This window comes from Pygocentrus nattereri, chromosome 19 (assembly GCF_015220715.1).
Source record: "Pygocentrus nattereri isolate fPygNat1 chromosome 19, fPygNat1.pri, whole genome shotgun sequence".
NCBI classification, from domain to species: domain Eukaryota; kingdom Metazoa; phylum Chordata; class Actinopteri; order Characiformes; family Serrasalmidae; genus Pygocentrus; species Pygocentrus nattereri.
The window spans coordinates 15,900,501-15,920,242 of NC_051229.1; the positions used below are offsets into that span (position 1 = coordinate 15,900,501).

General features: G+C 40.9%; 2 protein-coding genes across 5 annotated transcripts in view; one reads left to right on the forward strand and one right to left on the reverse strand.

Moving 5' to 3' along the window:
* Nucleotides 1-304: 304 nt before the first annotated feature.
* Nucleotides 305-7,590, reverse strand: zgc:85843 (uncharacterized protein LOC405880 homolog). Its single transcript, XM_017697049.2, has 10 exons — nt 7,323-7,590; nt 6,746-6,849; nt 5,128-5,225; nt 4,785-4,888; nt 4,098-4,180; nt 3,814-3,938; nt 3,520-3,621; nt 3,163-3,255; nt 2,551-2,670; nt 305-1,981 (listed from the first exon to the last, which is right to left on the reverse strand). Exons 1-10 carry the CDS (start codon nt 7,415-7,417, stop codon nt 1,772-1,774), a joined length of 1,134 nt encoding a protein of 377 aa, XP_017552538.1. The 5' UTR covers nt 7,418-7,590; the 3' UTR covers nt 305-1,771.
* Nucleotides 7,591-17,542: 9,952 nt separating this feature from the next.
* The window catches only part of sbno2a (strawberry notch homolog 2a), a 37,624-nt gene continuing 35,424 nt past the window's right edge, over nt 17,543-19,742 (forward strand). For all 4 annotated transcript variants that reach the window (XM_017697128.2, XM_017697129.2, XM_017697131.2 and 1 more), the window contains exons 1-2: nt 17,543-17,695; nt 18,527-18,718. In XM_017697128.2, coding sequence (XP_017552617.1) covers nt 18,608-18,718 — 111 coding nt within the window. In that variant the 5' untranslated portion in view covers nt 17,543-17,695; nt 18,527-18,607. The remainder of the gene's footprint in view (nt 17,696-18,526; nt 18,719-19,742) is intronic.

Below are 19,742 nucleotides of genomic sequence, written 5' to 3' on the forward strand. Positions count from 1 at the left end.
AAGGACAGTGGCAGATAACTCATCTTTTTAACGAGCACACTCATTAATCCAATTCACTCTTGTAATGTATTGGAAATAAAGTACATTTTGCTCAAAAAGCACTTCAGCAAATGTCCTGGCTTGCCACTGCTTTGAATATCTAGAGCGATGTGATCTGAGTAACATCTGTTTTGTTGTAACAAGGCTTAATTCAAGAACTTCAGTGAGATTTTGAGTCATTATGAAACGTTTTGACAGGATTAGCTTTTGTGCTAAGAGGCAGCTCCAATGATATCAAATAAACAAAAGAAACATGGCAGAGCGCTTTCCTAAGAGTCTGGCACACATTTAATGACATTTTGAAACCGGTTGCTTGATAATGACACCACCTAACCTCTTAATAGCTTATCTCTACATTCACCGAAATGACTTCATTAATCTCCATTCTGCCAAGAGCCACTCCGTGACAGGCCAGTTTCTGATTAACAGCACTGTTGCAAAACTTCACAGACATTCCCTGGTTATCTTTGTCAAAGAGCAAGCAACCGGGTCAGAGTTCACTAGGCCAACTGTAGTTTCATTCAGTCCACGGCCTGCATGATATCATCAGTGAGGCATACAGCCAAGAGGCAGGGGCTTGGCAAGGCAACAAAATGGGGGGTTGTATTGGCCATGTGCTCCTACAGCTCTTATTTAAAGTCATAAGCTAAAGTCACACCTCTTTAATGAGAATCTAATCTCTAAAGCCCAATCCCATTTCTTATTTTCACCCCTACCCCTTGTTTTGGAGTGTCATCTTGCCCCTTAGAACTTACAAGGGGTAGTGGTTGAAATCTTTCTCTGCAAAATGGAACAACCCTGAATGGGTTTGGGCCCAAGTCTCCAATAGTTTGTGTCTTTGAACCTGAGGAAACGTGAATAATAAAGTGAATTTCACAAGACTAGACTAGGGTTCATATCAAGGAAAGTCACACCCATAAATAAGACTTGCTGGCTTTGGTCTCGCACTTCCAGATGCTGAAGGTTCGGTTTTTTTGTTTTTAATCACTGAAATAGTTTACGGTTGTCTTCATCCTCAAGTAATTTGATTTAAATCTTAACAAACAAAACAAGCAAGAACAACAAAAGGGTCATAATAAAGATAATTTAAACAACAAAAAAATGGATAAAGCATTTTTTGAAATAGTCCTATTTTATGTATCTTACAATGGTTTGTTAGAAAAACTTGATTCTTAAGACATCTTTGCAATAGACACTGCGAGTCAGCACCCAATTCCCTTTTGTAAACTGTCTTCAAAGACTAACAGTATGAAGTAATTCTATGCTTGTAGTTGTGTGGGCAGAAACGTGTGTGTTCAGAGTCCAGAGTCTGTCTAAGTCTGGATTTCATCAAATGACTCATTCTCAATGGTGAGATAAGCTTTGCTCCAAAAGAATGATGTTGATCTGAGTCCAATAGTCTGAGACAAGAGGCACTTGGGAGGAGGCAAGAGGCAAGTTCCATCAACTTTGTGTGCCTGGAAAAACCCAATAAGGGTGCAGGTTTAGCACTTACTAATAGATGGATCAATGTGAAGGCATGATCTACCCTCTCCAGAACCCTCACACAATCAGTAGTATAAGTATTTTCCTGTTTTTAATCACACGGGATCCATGTGATACACCTGTAAGGAAAAATGATTTTGTCCTATCCAAATGTGGTCACAAAGGCCTTGCTGTCACTGGTGTTTGGGTCCGTAATTTCACAAGTCTTTGTGTGGCCTGGACAGTGGTTTCTGCACATGTATCGTGTCTACTTTCGCTTTTTGTCATTGTTGGCTTGTCCTGGTGGCACCGTTTTCATGAAGAAGGCTGGCTGTCTGTAGACGTGCAGAGCCAGCAGCAGAGGAACAGCCATGAACAACACATTAAGCGTCATGACCAGCCTCCACTCATCTTTAGGGATGCGGTACGTGAAGGAGGTTCGGGAGTGCACTGACGCGCCAATGTGGGCCCACTGAGTCTGGAGGAACATGGCATTGGTTTGTTAGATTATTAGTTTGTTATAATAAAATTATGCTTTGTATAATGTTAGTTAGTTAGTTCTCATAAAATGTCTTATTTTGAATATTTCTAGCTTATGATATGAGTCCTCAGGCACTGTAATTGAAATTTAGTTAACTCTGCCCATTGTTCCTGAAGTCTCTAATACAGTACTGTGCAAAAGTCATCCACCCTGTCCAAACCAACTATTAAGGGCCACTTACTCATTTACACAGCATCAAGAAAAAAAAACATATTTAATAAAAAAGAACCAAAGAACTAAATATAATATCATTTTCAGTATTTGGTGTGTCTAATCTTCACTTTTGTTACATACTTCAATTATTTTTGGGGAAACTTGCTGTCAGCTTTTCAAAGAAATCTGCAGGGATATTTGTCCACACCTCCAGAATTCAGTCTTACAAGTTGGTTGCATTTTCTGCTTCTCTTAATGTGAATAATCTTAGTTATATTAGTCCACTGGTCTAATATAATTACATTGGTTAAATAACTGCATCAGAATCAAGGTGGGTGGCCTGGCTGATTTACCTGAGCTATGGCCCCTGCAAGGAGTAAAGTCCAGTCCAGCATCCATGTGCACCCCGGAATATTCAGCCCATAGACGCATGCCATTATCATGGGTAAGGCATAGAAGAGGATGACCAACATCTACAACAGGGCAGAACAGGACAACACAAGGTTGTTTAGTCCAGAGATGCCCAAATTAGGTTTAAACAAGTAGTGTTATACTCTCTCTAGCATACCTGGCTTTTGGGTTTATCCATTAAAGTGGTATTACGGTCAAAAACAAGCACTTAATATGTTATTTGTCGTGATACGTAATATTCTGCTAGCATAGCCACTGATATAAAGGTAATCAATACAGATGTGACAGTCATCGGGCTTCCTTCTACAGCTAGAAAAAACTAATCAAACAGCCAGTTCTAGAGTGCTTCAGTTTTAAGTTCCTAGCACCTGCAACATATAGAATCAGATCAGCTTTTCTAGTAGTTAAACTACAAAATGTCACCAGAGAGTATTGCTGTAACAGGAAAGCAGGAATGTTTACAACAGATTTTTTCCTTTTTATTTTGGCTGGAGCATTCCTTTAACATTCCATACACATATTGTGAGTAATGCAGTCTCCTCACCAGCACTTACCATAACTTTGGAAAAGGCTACATTGTCCTTCAGGTAAGGCTCGAACTGGTAAATGTAGGTGAAACAGATATCCAACGCACACTCAAGAGCAACCTGTAAGAGTTCCAAAACAGTATTCCTCTTTAACATTGACTATTATCAGTCTTCAGATACACTTTCCCATAAAATCTAAGCTTTATTATTCAGTTAATAATCTTAAAGTATATTATTTCATAACCTCTGTGAATCTAATAAGCAAGTCATGCAGTTAAGAATGGGTATCCATACCTAGTGATAGGTCATTAGAATTAAAGGGGGTAACAGAGGAAAATTTAAGCTTGTCAAGCGTGAATAAATAAATAATTTAATGAAACTTACAAAACCTCTGAAAACAATGAAGGCCATGGCTCCAAGCAGACAGAGTGTGAGGAGAAGTTCTTTGGGACGAGATAATGGTCCTTTCTTCTGCTCCTCCTCAACCTACAAATACAGACGACAACCTTAAACACATATTTTGCCTATTTTACATCACAGATATAGACACAGACTTTCCTGAATGACTTTCATTTCTTCACTCATTTATCTATGCTCAACAAATCAGTTTCAAAATTGGATATGAGTAGCACAGACTATAATCTATGCTTAGCTGGGGCTAAAATCAGGAAAAGTCACCTTGTCTGCCGGAATGATGGGCAGTTCCCTTGGCCTGTTGTACAGCTTCGCAGCTGCCCATATGGGCAGGACCAAGAAAAGGATATTGCGCCAAAAGGCTGGATAGATGGACTTGGCATGTTTTCCTGCAAAACAAATGTTCAAGCATCTATCATATTGTTATATTGTTATACTGACATAAGTTAATAAGTTAACCAGCAATGACACTGTTATAAAATGAATAGAGAATATCTTTAAGCCCCAGATATAAAGCCAACTTGTTCAGAAAGGGCTCTGTTCCTCACCTATGACTATTCCTGGAATGAACACGATCTGAGTGGCTATCATGGAGCTAGCCCAAACTAGAGCTATACTCCGATATGGTGTCCTACAGAGAAGGAAAAAAAGATATGGCATTGAAGAAGTGTCTTGGCCCAAAATCAAATTCATACAATTTCCTCCTTGGTCCAGACAATACATGTTTAGTGTCTATAGTTGCCTCTCTAGTTTTGCACTGGAGCTACAAAGCTCATGTAGCTAACCAGTAATGTAAGGTTATATCTCAAAAAGAAAGTTTTTTTCTGAGGAGTTCTTATTTATAAATATAGTCAAAACTACAAACAAAATTCAGGCTTCAACATGGCTACTACTGTTGTAGCTATGTTTTGCTATAATTAGTTTTGTCCGTTCTTAGAAATTTGTCATATAGTGTCAGAAACCACATAAACATGTCTAGTGGAGATTACTTAACACCTCATCATGCTCTGAGGCAAGCAAGCGATGATTTAGGCATGTAGTTAGCACAATTTGCAAAACTAAAGAAGAAAACTTTTCATTTTAATGAAAAAACAACATTTAAAGAAATGATATATTCACTGCTGAGCAACTACACTGTATCTTATACAATACAATCCTGATGTCACAAACAGAAGCGCTAATGGTTCCCTAATGTGTGTATTCGCATTAGGTCTCTGTGTATGCAGGATATTCACCCTTTCCGCATGCAGTGGACAATCATGAGGAGAAGGACAAAGTGCACCACTCCGTTCCAGTAGTTCATCATAATGCAATAGGCTGTGTTCAAGTACGGCTCACCCTGTACCAGAAAAACAGTGGGAAAATGATGTCATGCTGGCTTCTTGCATTTAGCTCTGGTTTAATAGCTTAGAGTATGAGCATCATTGTACCTGGACTGTCATTACTGATTGCTTTAGTAATTGAGTAATCTACCAATTATCTCGACAATTCATTGTTATTATCAGCGGTTTTAGAAAGGTCAAACAATTAGAAAAATAACTTAATTGAACAAGTATTTGAAAGTCTTCTGTATATTACCTTATTAATGTAGAAAGCCATAAAGCCTTTGATATGGCCATCCTGCTCAAGGGCAGCCAGGAGGTCAGTAACAGAGGTGAAAGAAAACACTGCAAATACTGAAATGGAGACAAATACACAGAAAATGATCATAATTAGGCCCCCAGGCCTAAGCCTTTTTCATCTATTCTCTCTTTCCATCAGCCTGTACACCTCTCTCGTTCTCCTGTACATTTTTCTCTTTCTCTTTCCTTTCCCCTCCAGCTATTGATTTCTCTCTTAAAAGGAGTTTATGATGGTCTGTGGGTATGTAGTTGAGGCTAGATTTCTATCATGAAGAAATAGGCCTGCTTTTCCTGAATGTCAACCCTACAGCGCTGGAAAGGGCATTTTCTAATGCTTAAGAATAGCAGGCCTAGCAGTCCGGTAAGGAGTGCAGAGGGATGCGGATTAGGACTGACAGGCAGACAAACAGAACAGAAAGCCTGAGGGAGCCTGAGGCTCGGCCCCTGATTGATTACTGTGTGTTGTTTCAGGGACGGTCCACCAAGAGGTGAGTGGACTCCATTACAGCTAAGTCCAGGATTAAAGATGAGCTTAAAGTTCATTTCTGGGCATGCCTCACCCCCAACAAACACAACTACTCTCTCTCTCTCTCTCTCTCTCTCACTCTCTTACACACACACACACACACACACACACACACACATGCATACGCACAGATAGTCTTATCTGAGGATGATCAAGGTATATTGGCTCACGGTTTTATCCATTTCATCATGCACCAATGGTAGCCCATACAAAAATGGATTATATTTAAAATAGGGTAACACTTAACTGTATGGCTGGGTAATATCACAAATTTAATCATTATTGTGACAAATTTCATCACAATATGTCACAACGTGCTGTTCTGAGCATGCCGCTGATAGCATCAGTCCTCAGAAACACTTCCCAGCTGCATGTTTGATTACAAAGAGCATGATTAGTCCTGTTTAATTGGATTTAGAGCAACAAGGTCTGTGAAGTGTTGAACAAATATCACTGTCATTCTTAGTTTCTGGTAGTATTTTTTAAATGTGGCACTACTTTGTACAGCCAGTTTAACATCCTGAAGTATCATTATATTACATTTTTGCCATATCGCCCATATAAGGCAGCATTCGTAAAGTGACATGACACATATATGAGCCTTTTATGACAACTGACGTAGACTTACATTAACATATACAAAGACTTATTTTTAAAACCTTATTATAGAAGAAAGAAAAAAATCAATAGCATGTATCAATAGCAAGCAACACCATGACCATTTGAATAATTCAATATCTTAACATAAACATACATTAAATGAAGAGCTTATTTTATTTGACTTTGTTATTGTTCATTTGGACCACATCTATTAGTCCATTCACCATGAAATGTTTACACAATGTAAAAGGCAGCTGCCACATTCAAAGGCTGTAAAACGGTGCATTTGTGCCACACTGAGGATATACAAACATCATCAGATAAACATCATATAACAATATATTTAATTTTCATTTGGGAATTTGGGAACTTTCTCCAGTGTTATCACCAACCAATAATCACATTTCTACTATTTATCCAATATCGGCCTAAACACAGTGGGACTTACCGTAGAAGAGAGGATCCACTGTCTTTTCATTTTGAACACACAGGTAGGCCATGAAGAAAACAGTGATAAGAATAGCTCCTTCTAGTCCCAGTATAGCCAGCGGCCTAAGCAAACACAAAAAATACAGGTAGAGATGAGGCCTAGAGCAGCAAGATCACAGATATTTGTATCTAAACCATGACTGAGAAAAGACAGGACATTTCGTCAACATTTTGTGTAGAGTTTGGACCTGAAACACTCTGTCCCACTTGAGTCTATTGGCTCATATGCTAACCAAAATGAACTGTACATTGAACAACAGGCTACATTGGCAATAAACTGAATGGCTTTGCAGTAGCATTCTATAATAATTCTATAATAGCAGAAAAAGAAAAAGGAAAAGAAAACTTTATAAGAATGCTATATGAGCAATTTCACAGCATAATTTCCAGGACTATGTGCTTGGACCCCTAATGAACCGCCCTAATTAGCCAATCAGATTACAGATGTCTGAAAACGATCGCGGCAAACGCTAATATTCAGGTCTATTACAAAAGACCTTCAAGTCTATTACAAGGATTTAAAGAGCATAACTTACGTTAGCAGTGAAGAGATATTATTCGCTGTGTAAAGGACAAACGGTGCCGCCAGAGACAAGATAAAAACGCGTATCTCGAGGGGAAGAGCCATCATCCTTCAAATCCTTTAAAACGCTCACGGAGGCAGCGGGGGGGCAATTCAATCACGGCGAGAGACCCAGAGATAAACGTTAGTATTTCAAAATGAAGTCATGCAGGCTGTCCTGTGCAATAATCACGTCGACAGCGCAGGTAAAAGACAGTCCTGCCTAGCTGCTAACACACTGGTGTCTGAGGCCTGCGGCTGGGGCTTTATATAGGCCCTCAAAGTCCATGAACAGTGGAACACCAATACATAGTATTGATAATAACATGATGTGCTTACAATGTATTTCCATAGGGTGGCGCTAATGTAAAGCCACACAGCCAGAATCACTGAAAGACAGCCTTGTTCTGCTGACTCCTGCCCATGGGCCTAATCTTCTCCTTCATTCAAAACACTAATGGTTTTACATGCTGCTGCTGGGTCTACATTCCTACATTCAGCTCAAACGGATTCATTTAGCACACTTACAGTGGCAGCAGCCTACATCAGCATACATGATTCACCACTGTACAAACTGTTATCTGGAATGAATCAATGGTATTGTCTAATGACAAGTACATTAACATGTGTTAAAGTTAAGAATATTAAGAACATTTTCCTTTACCTGTAAACAGATGCAAAGCTTTGTATATGTTGATATACAGTTCTACTCTTCATTTGTGCTCCTGCAGTGTCTCAGGCTCCAGTCCTGTGGTTGATTTTTAGCTGAGTCAGTTGTGTCGCAGCTGGGAAATAAACTGCAGTTCAATGTCCTCCAGGACTGGATTTTAGACACGCTAGAAGTGCTCCAGTGTTCCTTTCCAAAAATGCAGTTGACATAGCTGGCAGCTCATTCAGGTGACCAGAGCCAGCTGGCTAATATTATCCGTTTAGGTGAATTAAATGTATTTGACACAGTGGTGGTTGTAGTGGTGATGATGATGATGATGATGATTATGTTGAAGATGATGTTAAATAAAGAGGAGAAGGAAGATGATGATATAGACAACTATTCCCTTTATTTATTAAAGCACATAACAGAGGTTCACAAATTTCTGAATTTTGCGTCCTGCACATGACAATACATACAACTACAAAGAAACACAGTGTTGCTCTCAAAACAAAATAATAGTAATAGTAACTTTTCAGGGGAAGGAAAAAACGTTCTCAACCCTGTCAAATCGGATGTCTCACCAAAGATACATTCTGAGATTTTGCTGATTTGTGTCATGATTGGCCCCTCCCAGTCCTTTCCATGTGTTCCTGTTGTTTTTTGGTTTAGCCCATGTGTTCTTTGTTTGTTTTGTTTTTTTGTCTAGCCCCCTCATTTTGTGACTCCACCCCTGATTGTATCCACCTGTGTTCCCGCCTGTTCCTCATGTATTTAAAGCCTGTGTTTTCCCCCTGTCTGGTCGCTGGTCTTTGGACTGTTGTTTGTACTGTTCTGCTTGTTTGATTCTGGTTTCTGCCATGTCTGTCCCCTGATCAATCCGTGTTGGCTCTATGACCCTGGACTGGTCGGACTATGACCCTGGATTTGCCCATAATAAACGTTGCTTATCTCTGCATATGCATCTGCCTCCTCGCTCCCCCTTACAATTTGATGTGCATGTCCACTTTGTCCATGTTATAATAGTGCAGCATGTGAAATTTGGGTTTTCAGTGCACTACTGTTTCTTCTATCACTGTATAAAAGGGTCACTTTTATTGTTAGATGCACTAATTTGCATCTACTTTGTTTACTCAGAGCAATGATATAATGAGACTGGGAAGTATGTTATTATTGATGTTTATTATTGATGTGTTCATCTTGTTCTGAATTATATTTTGTGACATGAACAAAATTGTACAATTATTCAGCTTTGTTACATTGAGTTTGACCTGCAGCAACAGTCCTGATAAATCAGATTAAATGACCTTAACAGCTGCTTTTTTGTGTTAACAGGGCTTAAAGGCTTAACTTACATTGGAAGTTGATGTAAAGATTTTTTTTCCATGTTTGGACCATTTCTATTGATCTGTTGATTATGAAAGCTTGACACAGTAAGAGGGATATGAACAGACGTCAGTGCAGTCTGTGTCATGTTGATGGAGGCTAACTGGTATGTTTTCCATAATCATTAAAATGTCATTCAGAGTGATCTGATGTGCACTGTTTTGGAGAAACAGAGTCAGAATTATTCACAGCGGTGGTGATAGGAATCAGACGGCCAAAGTGTTCAATGCATCGCAGTCACAAGTTATGAGATGAAATGAAAACAAATATGCTGTCTGATGCTTGAGACATTGTTTTATGATATTGTGAGTCATATCTTCTACAATCTATTTTTGCAAAATAGTGCCAAAATATTTTTTTCAGGTTTGCCTCTATTTATCCTACGGGATAATCCTATCATGGCAAAAAATAACATTGTGAAAAAAATTGCTGTACATGATATGTTACAATACTGATTTTTTAAGACATCTAATTGGTTGGGACTGAGAAAAAAGAGCCAGTAGTTCTACATTAAAAAGATACTATTAAAAACTGTAAACACAAAGATTGTTATTCATTTACATTTACATTTACATTTATGGCATTTAGCAGACGCTCTTATCCAGAGCGACTTACAAAAGTGCTTGTCATTACTTCAGAATATCTCATGTTAATAAAGGTCGACATAATTTTAAAGAGCTTTGCTCTAAATTGCTACCTGAAGTTATCTATGCATTGAGACCTAAAACAAATACGACAAGTAGAAAAATACCTACAACTCAACACAGAGTCTACACAACACTAAACCTGCTGAAAAAAGTTTGTAATAAAATACAGTGAACAAAAAGAGGTGAAGATCTTTAATAGACAGTGTTAGTGATTAGATAAGTGTAGTGTAAAGAGATGGGTCTTCAGACGTCGTTTAAAGACAGCAAGTGATTCTGCTGTTCAGACACTTAGGGGAAGTTCATTCCACCACCTTGGTGCCAGGACAGAGAACAGTCAGGAGGCATGTTTTCCTTGTGATCTGCAAGATGGTGGGTCAAGTCGAGCCGTACTTGAAGCATGAAGGTCTCTGGGTACGGATCTAGCTTTCACCATTGATCTCAAGTAGGAAGGAGCTGGACCATTTTTGGCTTTGTAGGCCAACATCAGGGTTTTATGTCTGATGCGAGCTGCTACAGGAAGCCAATGAAGGGAACGCAGCAGTGGAGTGACATGGCTGAATTTAGGAAGGTTGAAGACAAGTCGAGCTGCAGCATTCTGGATCAGTTGCAGGGGCCTGATGGTACGCATTGGAAGACCAGCCAGAAGGGAGTTACAGTAATCTAGTCTAGAAATGACTAAAGACTGAACGAGTACCTGTGTGGCCTCTCTAGAGAGAAAAGGTTGAAATCTCCGGATGTTGTAAAGGAGAAATCTGCATGACCGAGTCAGGTTAGCAACATGAGCCGTGAAAGAGAGCTGGTCATCTACAACTACCCCAAGACTACGAGCTTCTGTAGATGGAGTAATCAGGGTGTTCTCAAAGGGAATTGAGAGATCACACCGAATACCAGAAGATCCCGGGATGTAAAGCATCTCCGTCTTGCTTGGGTTCAGCTTGAGGTGGTGGGTTGTCATCCACAATGCAACGTCTGCCAGACATGCTGCGATCCGAGTCGAGACCTGTGTGTCATTAGGAGGAAAAGAAAGGATGAGTTGTGTGTCATCAGCATAGCAGTGATATGAAAAGCCATGAGAAGAAATAACATGTCCGAGTGAGCGGGTATAGAGAGAAAATAGGAGAGGACCCAGAACTGAACCTTGAGGAACACCAGTGGAGAGGTTGCATGGAGTGGATGTTGAGCCCCTCCATGTTACCTGGTAGGAGCGCCCCTCTAGGTAGGACTCAAACCACTTCCATGCTGTTCCTGAAATGCCAAGGCCAGAAAGGATAGACAGAAGAATCTTGTGATTGACAGTGTCAAAGGCTGCAAAGAGGTCGAGAAGAATCAGAACTGATGACAGTCCAGCTGACCTTGCTGCATGGAGTTTCTCTGAAACTGCGATGAGTGCAGTTTCAGTAGAGTGGGCTGGTTTGAACCCGGATTGGTTGGGGTCCTGTAGCTGGTTTTCAGAGAGAAAGACAGATAGTTGGTTGTAAACAGCACGTTCGAGAATTTTAGAAAGGAAGGAAAGGAGAGATACCGGTCGGTAGTTGTTGATGTCGGTGCCATCGAGACTCGGCTTCTTTAGGATGGGGACCACCCTAGCTGCCTTGAAAGAAGATGGAACCATTCCAGATGACAGGGAGCTGTTGATGATGGAGGAAATGAAGGGAAGAAGTTCATGAGAGATAGACTGGAGCAGTGTAGATGGGATGGGATCCAGAGGACAGGTGGTAGGGTTACAAGATGTTAGTAGTTGATGTACTTCCTCATTTGAAAGAGAAGAAAAGCAGGTAAGAGTTTTAGGAGAGAGTGAGTGGTGGCATACAGTGGTTGGAGTCAGAGAAAAGGAGTCACAGATCTTATTTACCTTTTCCTTAAAGAAAGAAGCAAAGTCATTAGCAGTAAGAGAGATGGGAGAAGGAGGAGGGGGAGGGTTAAGGAGGGAAGAAAAGATGCTAAAAAGTTTACGTGGATCTGCTGCAGATGCCTCAAGCTTCTCTCTGTAGAAAGAAGACTTAGCAGCAGTCACCTCTTTAGAAAACTTGGACAGAAGAGTTTGATAGGAAAGAAGGTCAGCAGTGAGTCTTGACTTCTTCCATCGTTTCTCAGCCAGTCTGAGAGCCCGTCGGTTGCTATGTACAGCCTCAGTCAGCCAGGGAGCAGGTGGAGATGATCTTAACGGTCTGGAAGAGACAGGATATAGATGATCAAGAGAAGATGATATGGAGGACAGAAGTGTATCTGTGGCCGATTCCACTGAGAGGGAAGAGAAGGAGTCGGGGGATGGCAGAGTTGAGGTGATACAAGAGGCGAGGTTTGAGGGAGAGATGGAATGCAGGTTGCGACGTGTTGTGGTGGTGTGTGATGAAGTAGGGAAAGTTGGGAGAGAAGAGAGAGAGAGGGAGAATGAGAGAAAGTAGTGATCCGAACAGGTTAGTGGAGTTACCACAAGATCCTTTGCAGACGTGGGTCTGGTGAAGACCAAGTCAAGGACATTGCCAGCTCTATGTGTGGGAGGTGACTGGTTGAGGGTCAGGTCGAAGGAAGACAGCAAAGGAAGGAGGCAGGATGACTGTAACTTGTCTAACGGCAAATTGAAGTCACCAAGTAGGATGAGTGGAGTCTCACCAACTGGAAAGAGGCTCAGGAGAGTGTCCAGCTCCTCAATAAAGTGACCTAGTGCAGAAGGGGGGCGATAAACAACAAGAATGTGAAATTTGCTTGGAAAGTACACAGTGACAGCATGAAATTCAAAAGTAGAGATAACAAGCTGTGGAAAAGAAAGTGGTGTGAAGCGCCAGTGTTTAGACAGAAGCAGACCCGTGCCTCCACCTCTTCCAATCCGGCGGGCAGAATGTGAAAAAGAGAAAGCTGAAGAGAGAGCAGCAGGGGTAGCAGAGTTCTCTGGAGTGATCCAGGTCTCTGTCAAAGCCAGAAAGTCAAGAGACTGAGAAGAAGCAAGGCTTGTGATGTAATCAACCTTCTGTACTGCAGACTGGCAATTCCAGAGTCCACCAGCCACCACTATTGGACCATGTGTCACAAGTGGAGGGTAGGTGAGATTGCTGGTTTCACGCTTTCTCCAGTAATGTTTCCGTCGTGTATGACTCTGAGAAACATGGACAGGGATTGAAAAGTGCATGATGCAGTTAAAACATTTAAATTAGTTGATGGCATGAGTATTTAACCAAAGAAGATAAGAGAAGATACTGGAGAAGATACTGGAGAAGATACTGGAGAAGATAAAAGAAAAGACAAAAAAGGTACTAGAAAGGATAAAAGAGAAGATACTTAGCCAAGGCGAATGTCAGCAGGAAAAGCAGAGAGTGCTAAAACGTCTGTAGCGGACTACAGCTGATTATAAGGACTAGCTAACTGGACCCGCCTCCAAAGTAATTGTCTATTTGGTTTCACCCAATTCACACTATCCTAACTGCTGAGCTGATTAGAGCTAGAGCAGAGACAACACACAAAATAACTGAACTAGCAAAGTATAGCCAAAGTTCTAAAATACTTAAGCCTACCTTAAAAGACAGAGAGTTCTTTGAAATTAAGACAGCACACTATTCAATTTTTGACATTCTGTCAATACACTAAATCCAGTTAAATGGGAATAATTTTGCTCTTTATAATGAAACATGTAGTTGTTCAGTATCTACAAATATTAATGATATGCTCAATATGTTCTGAAATACATACTGTGTTATGTTGTGACAATTTATCATGATAACCATATATATTGCCATATGGCCCTAATTTCACCATTATCAATATTACGTATGAAAACAAAACACATTTAGCTTCAGTGATAGTTTTGGATAGCAAATAAAATGGATAAATTTGTGTAGCCATCAAGACCCCTAGCTCCTATCACCACCACTTTAAATGGCCACTACACATGTCTATAACCTAAGAATACCTTCACCAGTTCGCATTGAAGACCCTTTATTTAATGGATAACAAGCCTTAGTATGTAACAAGCCTAGGATTTTAAGAGGTTAACACACATCTTAGGTGATCGGATCGCAAGTAAACGTGCAGCTGTTTACACCTGCCATTTCCATGTGTCTTGAATGCATCTCCACTGACCACCTGTGATCAGATTTGGTATTTACTTTGTCAGTCTCTCATTGCATCTGTTGTCAGGCAAAAAATGTCCCATTGGTCCTTGTTCTTGTGCATGTACCAGATGTTACAAGTGTTAAGACCAAATGAACTGACTTGTAAACAAACAGAAGAGAAGACAAAGGAAGAAACTGTGCTGCTGTTTTGATCTCTGCTCCTGATGTCCTTTGTTGTTATAAGGGAGGCAATAGCACTGACACTACAAATGTTATGTGGTCATGTGTGACCCTCACCTGAACTCTGCTCACAGGGGTACTTAGCGCTCTGCACTTTTGATCATATCACCAAGGACGCATGCTAATTAGGGTGAATCCTCTTTTTCCAGGACATGTTCTCTTTGACTGTGTGCTATTGCATTACCCAGATTATTGTCTTACATACATGGTCTAACTAGTTTTTAATCCCCTCAAACTGATTTGATACATTTTAGATATTTACACATTTACTTTTGGAAAATAAATAATTACAAACAACTGAGAGAAAAGAATTAATGACAAGGCCTAATATAAATTCACATTGCTTCAAATGTCATTGCCAACACTATATGGGTTACAGCTGTGAAATCAGCTTTATTTATGACGTTAATATTAAAATTAATTTACAAAATTAATTTACAAAGGATAATGAAAGAAAGAAATGAAGGAAAAGGGTAAATTGGACTGTAAGTGAGAAATTAGTGATGTAAAGTGATATTTTTCTGGTACTCTGCTTAACCACCAGTAATCTGACCAGAACATGCTGAGCAAAAAGCCAGTGGGGCGGCAGCTTTGACATCAGTTTGCCAACAGTAGCCCGCTATACCTTCTTGCTATCAAGTGTGTAAATGCCAGGTGTTAATGAGGCCTTTATTTTCATCTTGACGATTGAATTGTGCAGAAGTTTTGAAAAGTCAGTGGAATTCCCCTTTAAGAAATAGGAGTTTTCTGTGAGTCATGGGTATACAGCTGTGTTAGTATCTATAAAAGGGACCTAATAAGAATCAGAATCAGAATCCTTTATTGATCCCAGAGGGAAACTGCAGTTATTACAGTTGCAACCATTTATGTAAAATAATAAACACTTTAATAATTTAAAACAAAAGAGAAAGAGAAATTTGCAATATATACACAAGATTTAAGTTTTTAAGTGGCAGTGACTGTGATAATAAATATGAAACATCTTGTATAAAGCAGTTCAAATTATTGTACCCCTGAGTTATTGCACCCAATTATTATTATTACACATATGAACAGCACAGTTTGGTATTGAGTATTGCACAGATGAACCACACATTGTAAATCACACACTGAGGGAGGAGTTATAGAGTTTGATGGCCAAAGGTAAGAATGACTTCCTGTGGCGCTCTGTGGTGCATTTTGGAAGAATGAGTCTTGCACTGAATGTGCTCCTGTGTCTCATCACGGTGTCGTAGAGTGGGTGGGTGCCATTGTCCATAATGGTCTGCAGCTAAGACAGCATCCTCCTCTCCAACACGGCTGTCAGCGTGTCCAGGTCCACACCCATCACCGGCCTTGCGGATCAGTTTGTTGAGTCTGTTGGCGTCTCCACCCCCAGCCTGCTTCCCCAGCATGCAACAGCATAGAGGATAGCACTCACCACCACAGACTTGTAGAAGATCCTGAGCATAGTCCGGCAGATGTTGAAGGACCTCAGGCACCTCAGAAAATAGAGACAAATTTGGCCCTTCCTGTAGAGGGCATTGGTGTTCTTAGCCCAGTCCAGTTTATTGTCAATATACACTCCCAGATATTTGTAATCCTCCACAGTGTCCACACTGACCCCCCCTGATGTACACAGGGGTCACCAGTGCCTTGTCCCTCCTCAGTTCCTCTGTCTTTGTCACATTGAGCTGCAGGTAGTTCCACTCACAACATGCAACAAAGTCCTTCACCGTCACCCTGTACTCTTCCTCATCACCCTTGCTGATACATCCAACTATTCCACCTTCATCAGAAAACTTTTGAAGGTGGCAAGTCTCTGTGCAGTAACTGAAGTCTGTGGTGTAGAGGGTGAAGAGGAAGGGAGAGAGGACCATTCCTTGTGGAACTCCAATGTTGCTGACCACTCTGTCCGACACACAGTGCTGCAGTGTACATACTGTGGTCTGCCAGTCAGGTAGTCAACAATCCAGGAAACGAGGGGGGCATCTACTTGCATCACTGTCAACTTATCACCCAGGCGAGCAGGCCAAATGGTGTTAAATGCACTGGAGAAGTAAAAAAAACTTGAAACTCACAGTGCTTGCTGGCTTGTCCAGGTTTGCATAGACTCGGCTGAGCAGATAGATTATGGCGTCCTCAACTCCCAGGCTAGGCTGATGGGCAAACTGGAGGGGGAATAATAAAGATCTTGGGGTATCGTATGAATTACAACATTGAGCCCACAAGTTATGAAAAATACACTTTATGGACAAAAGTATTGGGACACACCCCTTAATCACTGATTTCAGGTGGTCCATTCAGTCTCATTGCCACGAGTGTATAAAATCCATCACCTAGCCATACACTCTGCCTTTACACATTTGTGAAAGAATGGATTGTTCTAAAGAGCTCACTGAATTCGAGCGTGGTCCTGTAATAGGTTGCCACCATTGCAACAATTTAGTTCATGAAATTTATTCCCTCATAGATATTCCACAATCAACTGTGAATGGTATTGTTGAAAAGTGGAAGCATTTAGGAATGCCAAGAAAAAAATACCTACCTGACTGCACTGTGCCAGCTGTAAAGTTTGGTGGAGGAAGGATATTGATATGGGGTTGTATTTTAGGGGTTGGCTTGGCTCCTTAGTTTCAGTGAAGGAAAATCTAAATACTTCAGCTTACCAAGACATTTTGGTCAACCACAGGCTTCCAATTTTGTGGGAACAGGTTGGGGAAGACCCTTTTCTGTTCCAGCATGAAGTCTATGAAGGCATGGCCAGGTGAGTTAGGTGTGGAAGAATGTGACTGGCCCACACAGAGCCATGAACTTAACCCCATCAAACGCATTTGGGATGAACTAGAACAGAGATTGCGAGCCAGGCCCTCTCGTCTAACATCACCGTCTGACCTCGCAAATGTTCTTCTAGATGAATTCCCACAGATCTTGTAGAAAGAATTCCCAGAAGAGGGGAAGCTGGCAGAGCTGCAAAGTGGAGACCAACTCCGTTATTAATGCCTATGGATGCAAAATGGGATATATGGGACAAGAGTAAGATTACTTGTGGCCACGCCTTATTAAAGAATAATCAACACATCGATTTAGGTGCTCCGTACTCAGGAAGGTATCAACCCATCACATTTTGGACCTCAGTTCAGGTTTTGTTGAATCTCGTCTCAGCTGGACGGTCAGTTATGGCCGACGAGGCCGTGACGTAATCGACGCCAGCGGAAGATTCCTCCTTCCTAAATTAAGATGGCGACGCTGACCAGGAAGTGAGATAAACAACTGTGCCGAGAAAATAAAACATAATAATGGCGTAAAGGTCCCGATTTACACGAACAAAAAAACAGAGTTAGAAGAGAGACGGCCCGCAGGGGGACAATGCTGGGATAATGAGTCTGAGCCGCGTGCGGTAAGTGTTCTTCAATCTGCGCGAGCGAGAGAGGTGTCGCTCGAGCGAATGTCGTTAGCGACCAAGCTAACGAGTAACTAGCAGCCAGGCTAGCCGGGCAAACAATAGAATTCGGCCTTGTTAATAAACCGGTTCGGTTAACGGCTTTCACCAGCAGTTCAACACGACTAGAAACATGGACAGAGCGCACGGTGCTCCTTTGTGAACTATAGTCGTATTAATTCGTCATTAAGTTATAATGGGCTGAGCGTGGAAACATTCGTTAAGGGTTTGGACACGAGCTCGACGTCTGGTGTTTCATAGCTAGCTAGGTTAAGTTAGCTCTTTTCTACGATTGGAAAATCAAACAGTCTGTTGTTTTTCTATATTTGTCCATTGTCTGGCGACTTAGCTACTTGGTTTGACAGATTTTAACTTTCTGTTGAAGTCAGCCTTGAATGAAACTGGAACATCTCTATTTCAACGGTATTACTTCTGCTAATCTAGCTCTATCGAATGGACTTTGCTTGTAGATTGTTAACCTAGCTAACTAGCGTTAAGTTTTTCACTCTTCTGCTAGCCTTTTTGTATTTCTCCGTACACGCTGTGTGAGCAGCCAGTTTAACTTTGCTAGCTAGCTAGCTAAAGGCAAGTCTAACTTTCATGAAGTTGCTTTTTCGCCGTGAGAAAGATTCATCTCTCTGCCGTGTTGATATTTGTCGAGACAAGGGCACGGTTGTATCTAGTTTCACATCAGTGCAAACAGGATTAACTACAACGAAAGACTGTCTCGGTCTGTTTCCGTTCGTGACATGTCTTTCTCTTTCTCTCTTTTCGCTTCTCTCTCCTCAGAGATGGCTGGAAAATGATGAAACCTTTTGCTCCCTTTGACACGTTGGCTGGGTCAGTCATCATGCTGCTGCACAGAGCCTGATGCCCATTCTTTCCACATCTGCTGTCATGGACACGGAGGACTTCCTGCACCCAGAGCTGAGGAGCCCAAAGTATAGTGTGCCCAGTCCTCCACTCCCTAACTCCATGGAGGTAACATAGGCTGTTCTCTGCGTTGTATCTTCCCCAGTTGTTTTCATTCATTTATAAATGCTGGTTTGTTTGCTATTTTAAAAAGCAGCTTTTTACATTTTTTAGATATTGAGCATAAATTTGTAGGGATGCAACATTAATCATGTTTTTGAAAGTGACAGGCAATAATGAGAGTAAATTATTTAATCACCGTTTCCAAAACATGCACTTTTTAGGCTAAATGAACTGAAATAGACCCAGGGTGGTGGTTTTCCTTACACATGCATAGAATAGAGCATAAAAATACATAACATGACAAATGTAAATCAACCAATTGCTATTCACCCTTTTAGGAGGAAATCTGATTTCAAAATGATTTATTTAATTCGTAAATCATTACAAAACAATGCAGTAAATTACAACTGGTTTAAGTGAGCATAAAGTTTATGTAATTTTACAAGTGCTCAATAAGGGCCTCCTCCAGCTGTGCGGACAACATCAATGCAATAGTCAAATACATCCCATACTCAATTGAGCATGTCAGGTGTTTCTATACTCATGGGTCTTTCAGTGTGAATTTGGAGATCATCCAGTGTTGGGAGTAGTGGTGCATAAACAGAATCCTTAATGCACCCCCCCAAAAAAGTCACATGGTGTGAGATTTGGTGATGCTGGTTAACTTTTTCTTGGAACTGTTTGATGGTTGGTTAGTGTAGTGGGTAACACCTCTGCCTTCTATGCTGTAGACTGGGGTTCAATCCCCACCTGGGTAAACACCCTACACTACACCAATAAGGGTCCTTCGGCAAGACTTCTAACACCACCTTCGCCTACCTGTGTAAAATGATCAAACTGTAAGTTGCTCTGGATAAGAGCGTCTGTCAAAATGCCATAAATGTAAATGTAATAACGAATGCTCTGAGCTGTTGGAGGTTCACTACCATACTGACAGTCTCAAAACTCTATGACCCCACTTTACAATTGGTATGTGATTGGTTCTTAGACGCCGTATGGTTGTAAGAATATGCCACTTGAAATCAGATTA

What these genes read in the sequence shown, in the direction of transcription:
- zgc:85843 (XM_017697049.2), bottom strand. Translation starts at nt 7,417, where the DNA reads ATGATGGCTCTTCCCCTCGAGATACGCGTTTTTATCTTGTCTCTGGCG. An exon ending in TGGCTTTCTACATTAATAAG is followed by an intron (nt 4,889 to 5,127) that starts GTAATATACAGA and finishes TTTCTGGTACAG; the next exon opens with GGTGAGCCGTACTTGAACAC. An exon ending in TAGCCTTTTCCAAAGTTATG is followed by an intron (nt 2,671 to 3,162) that starts GTAAGTGCTGGT and finishes GCCCTGTTGTAG; the next exon opens with ATGTTGGTCATCCTCTTCTA.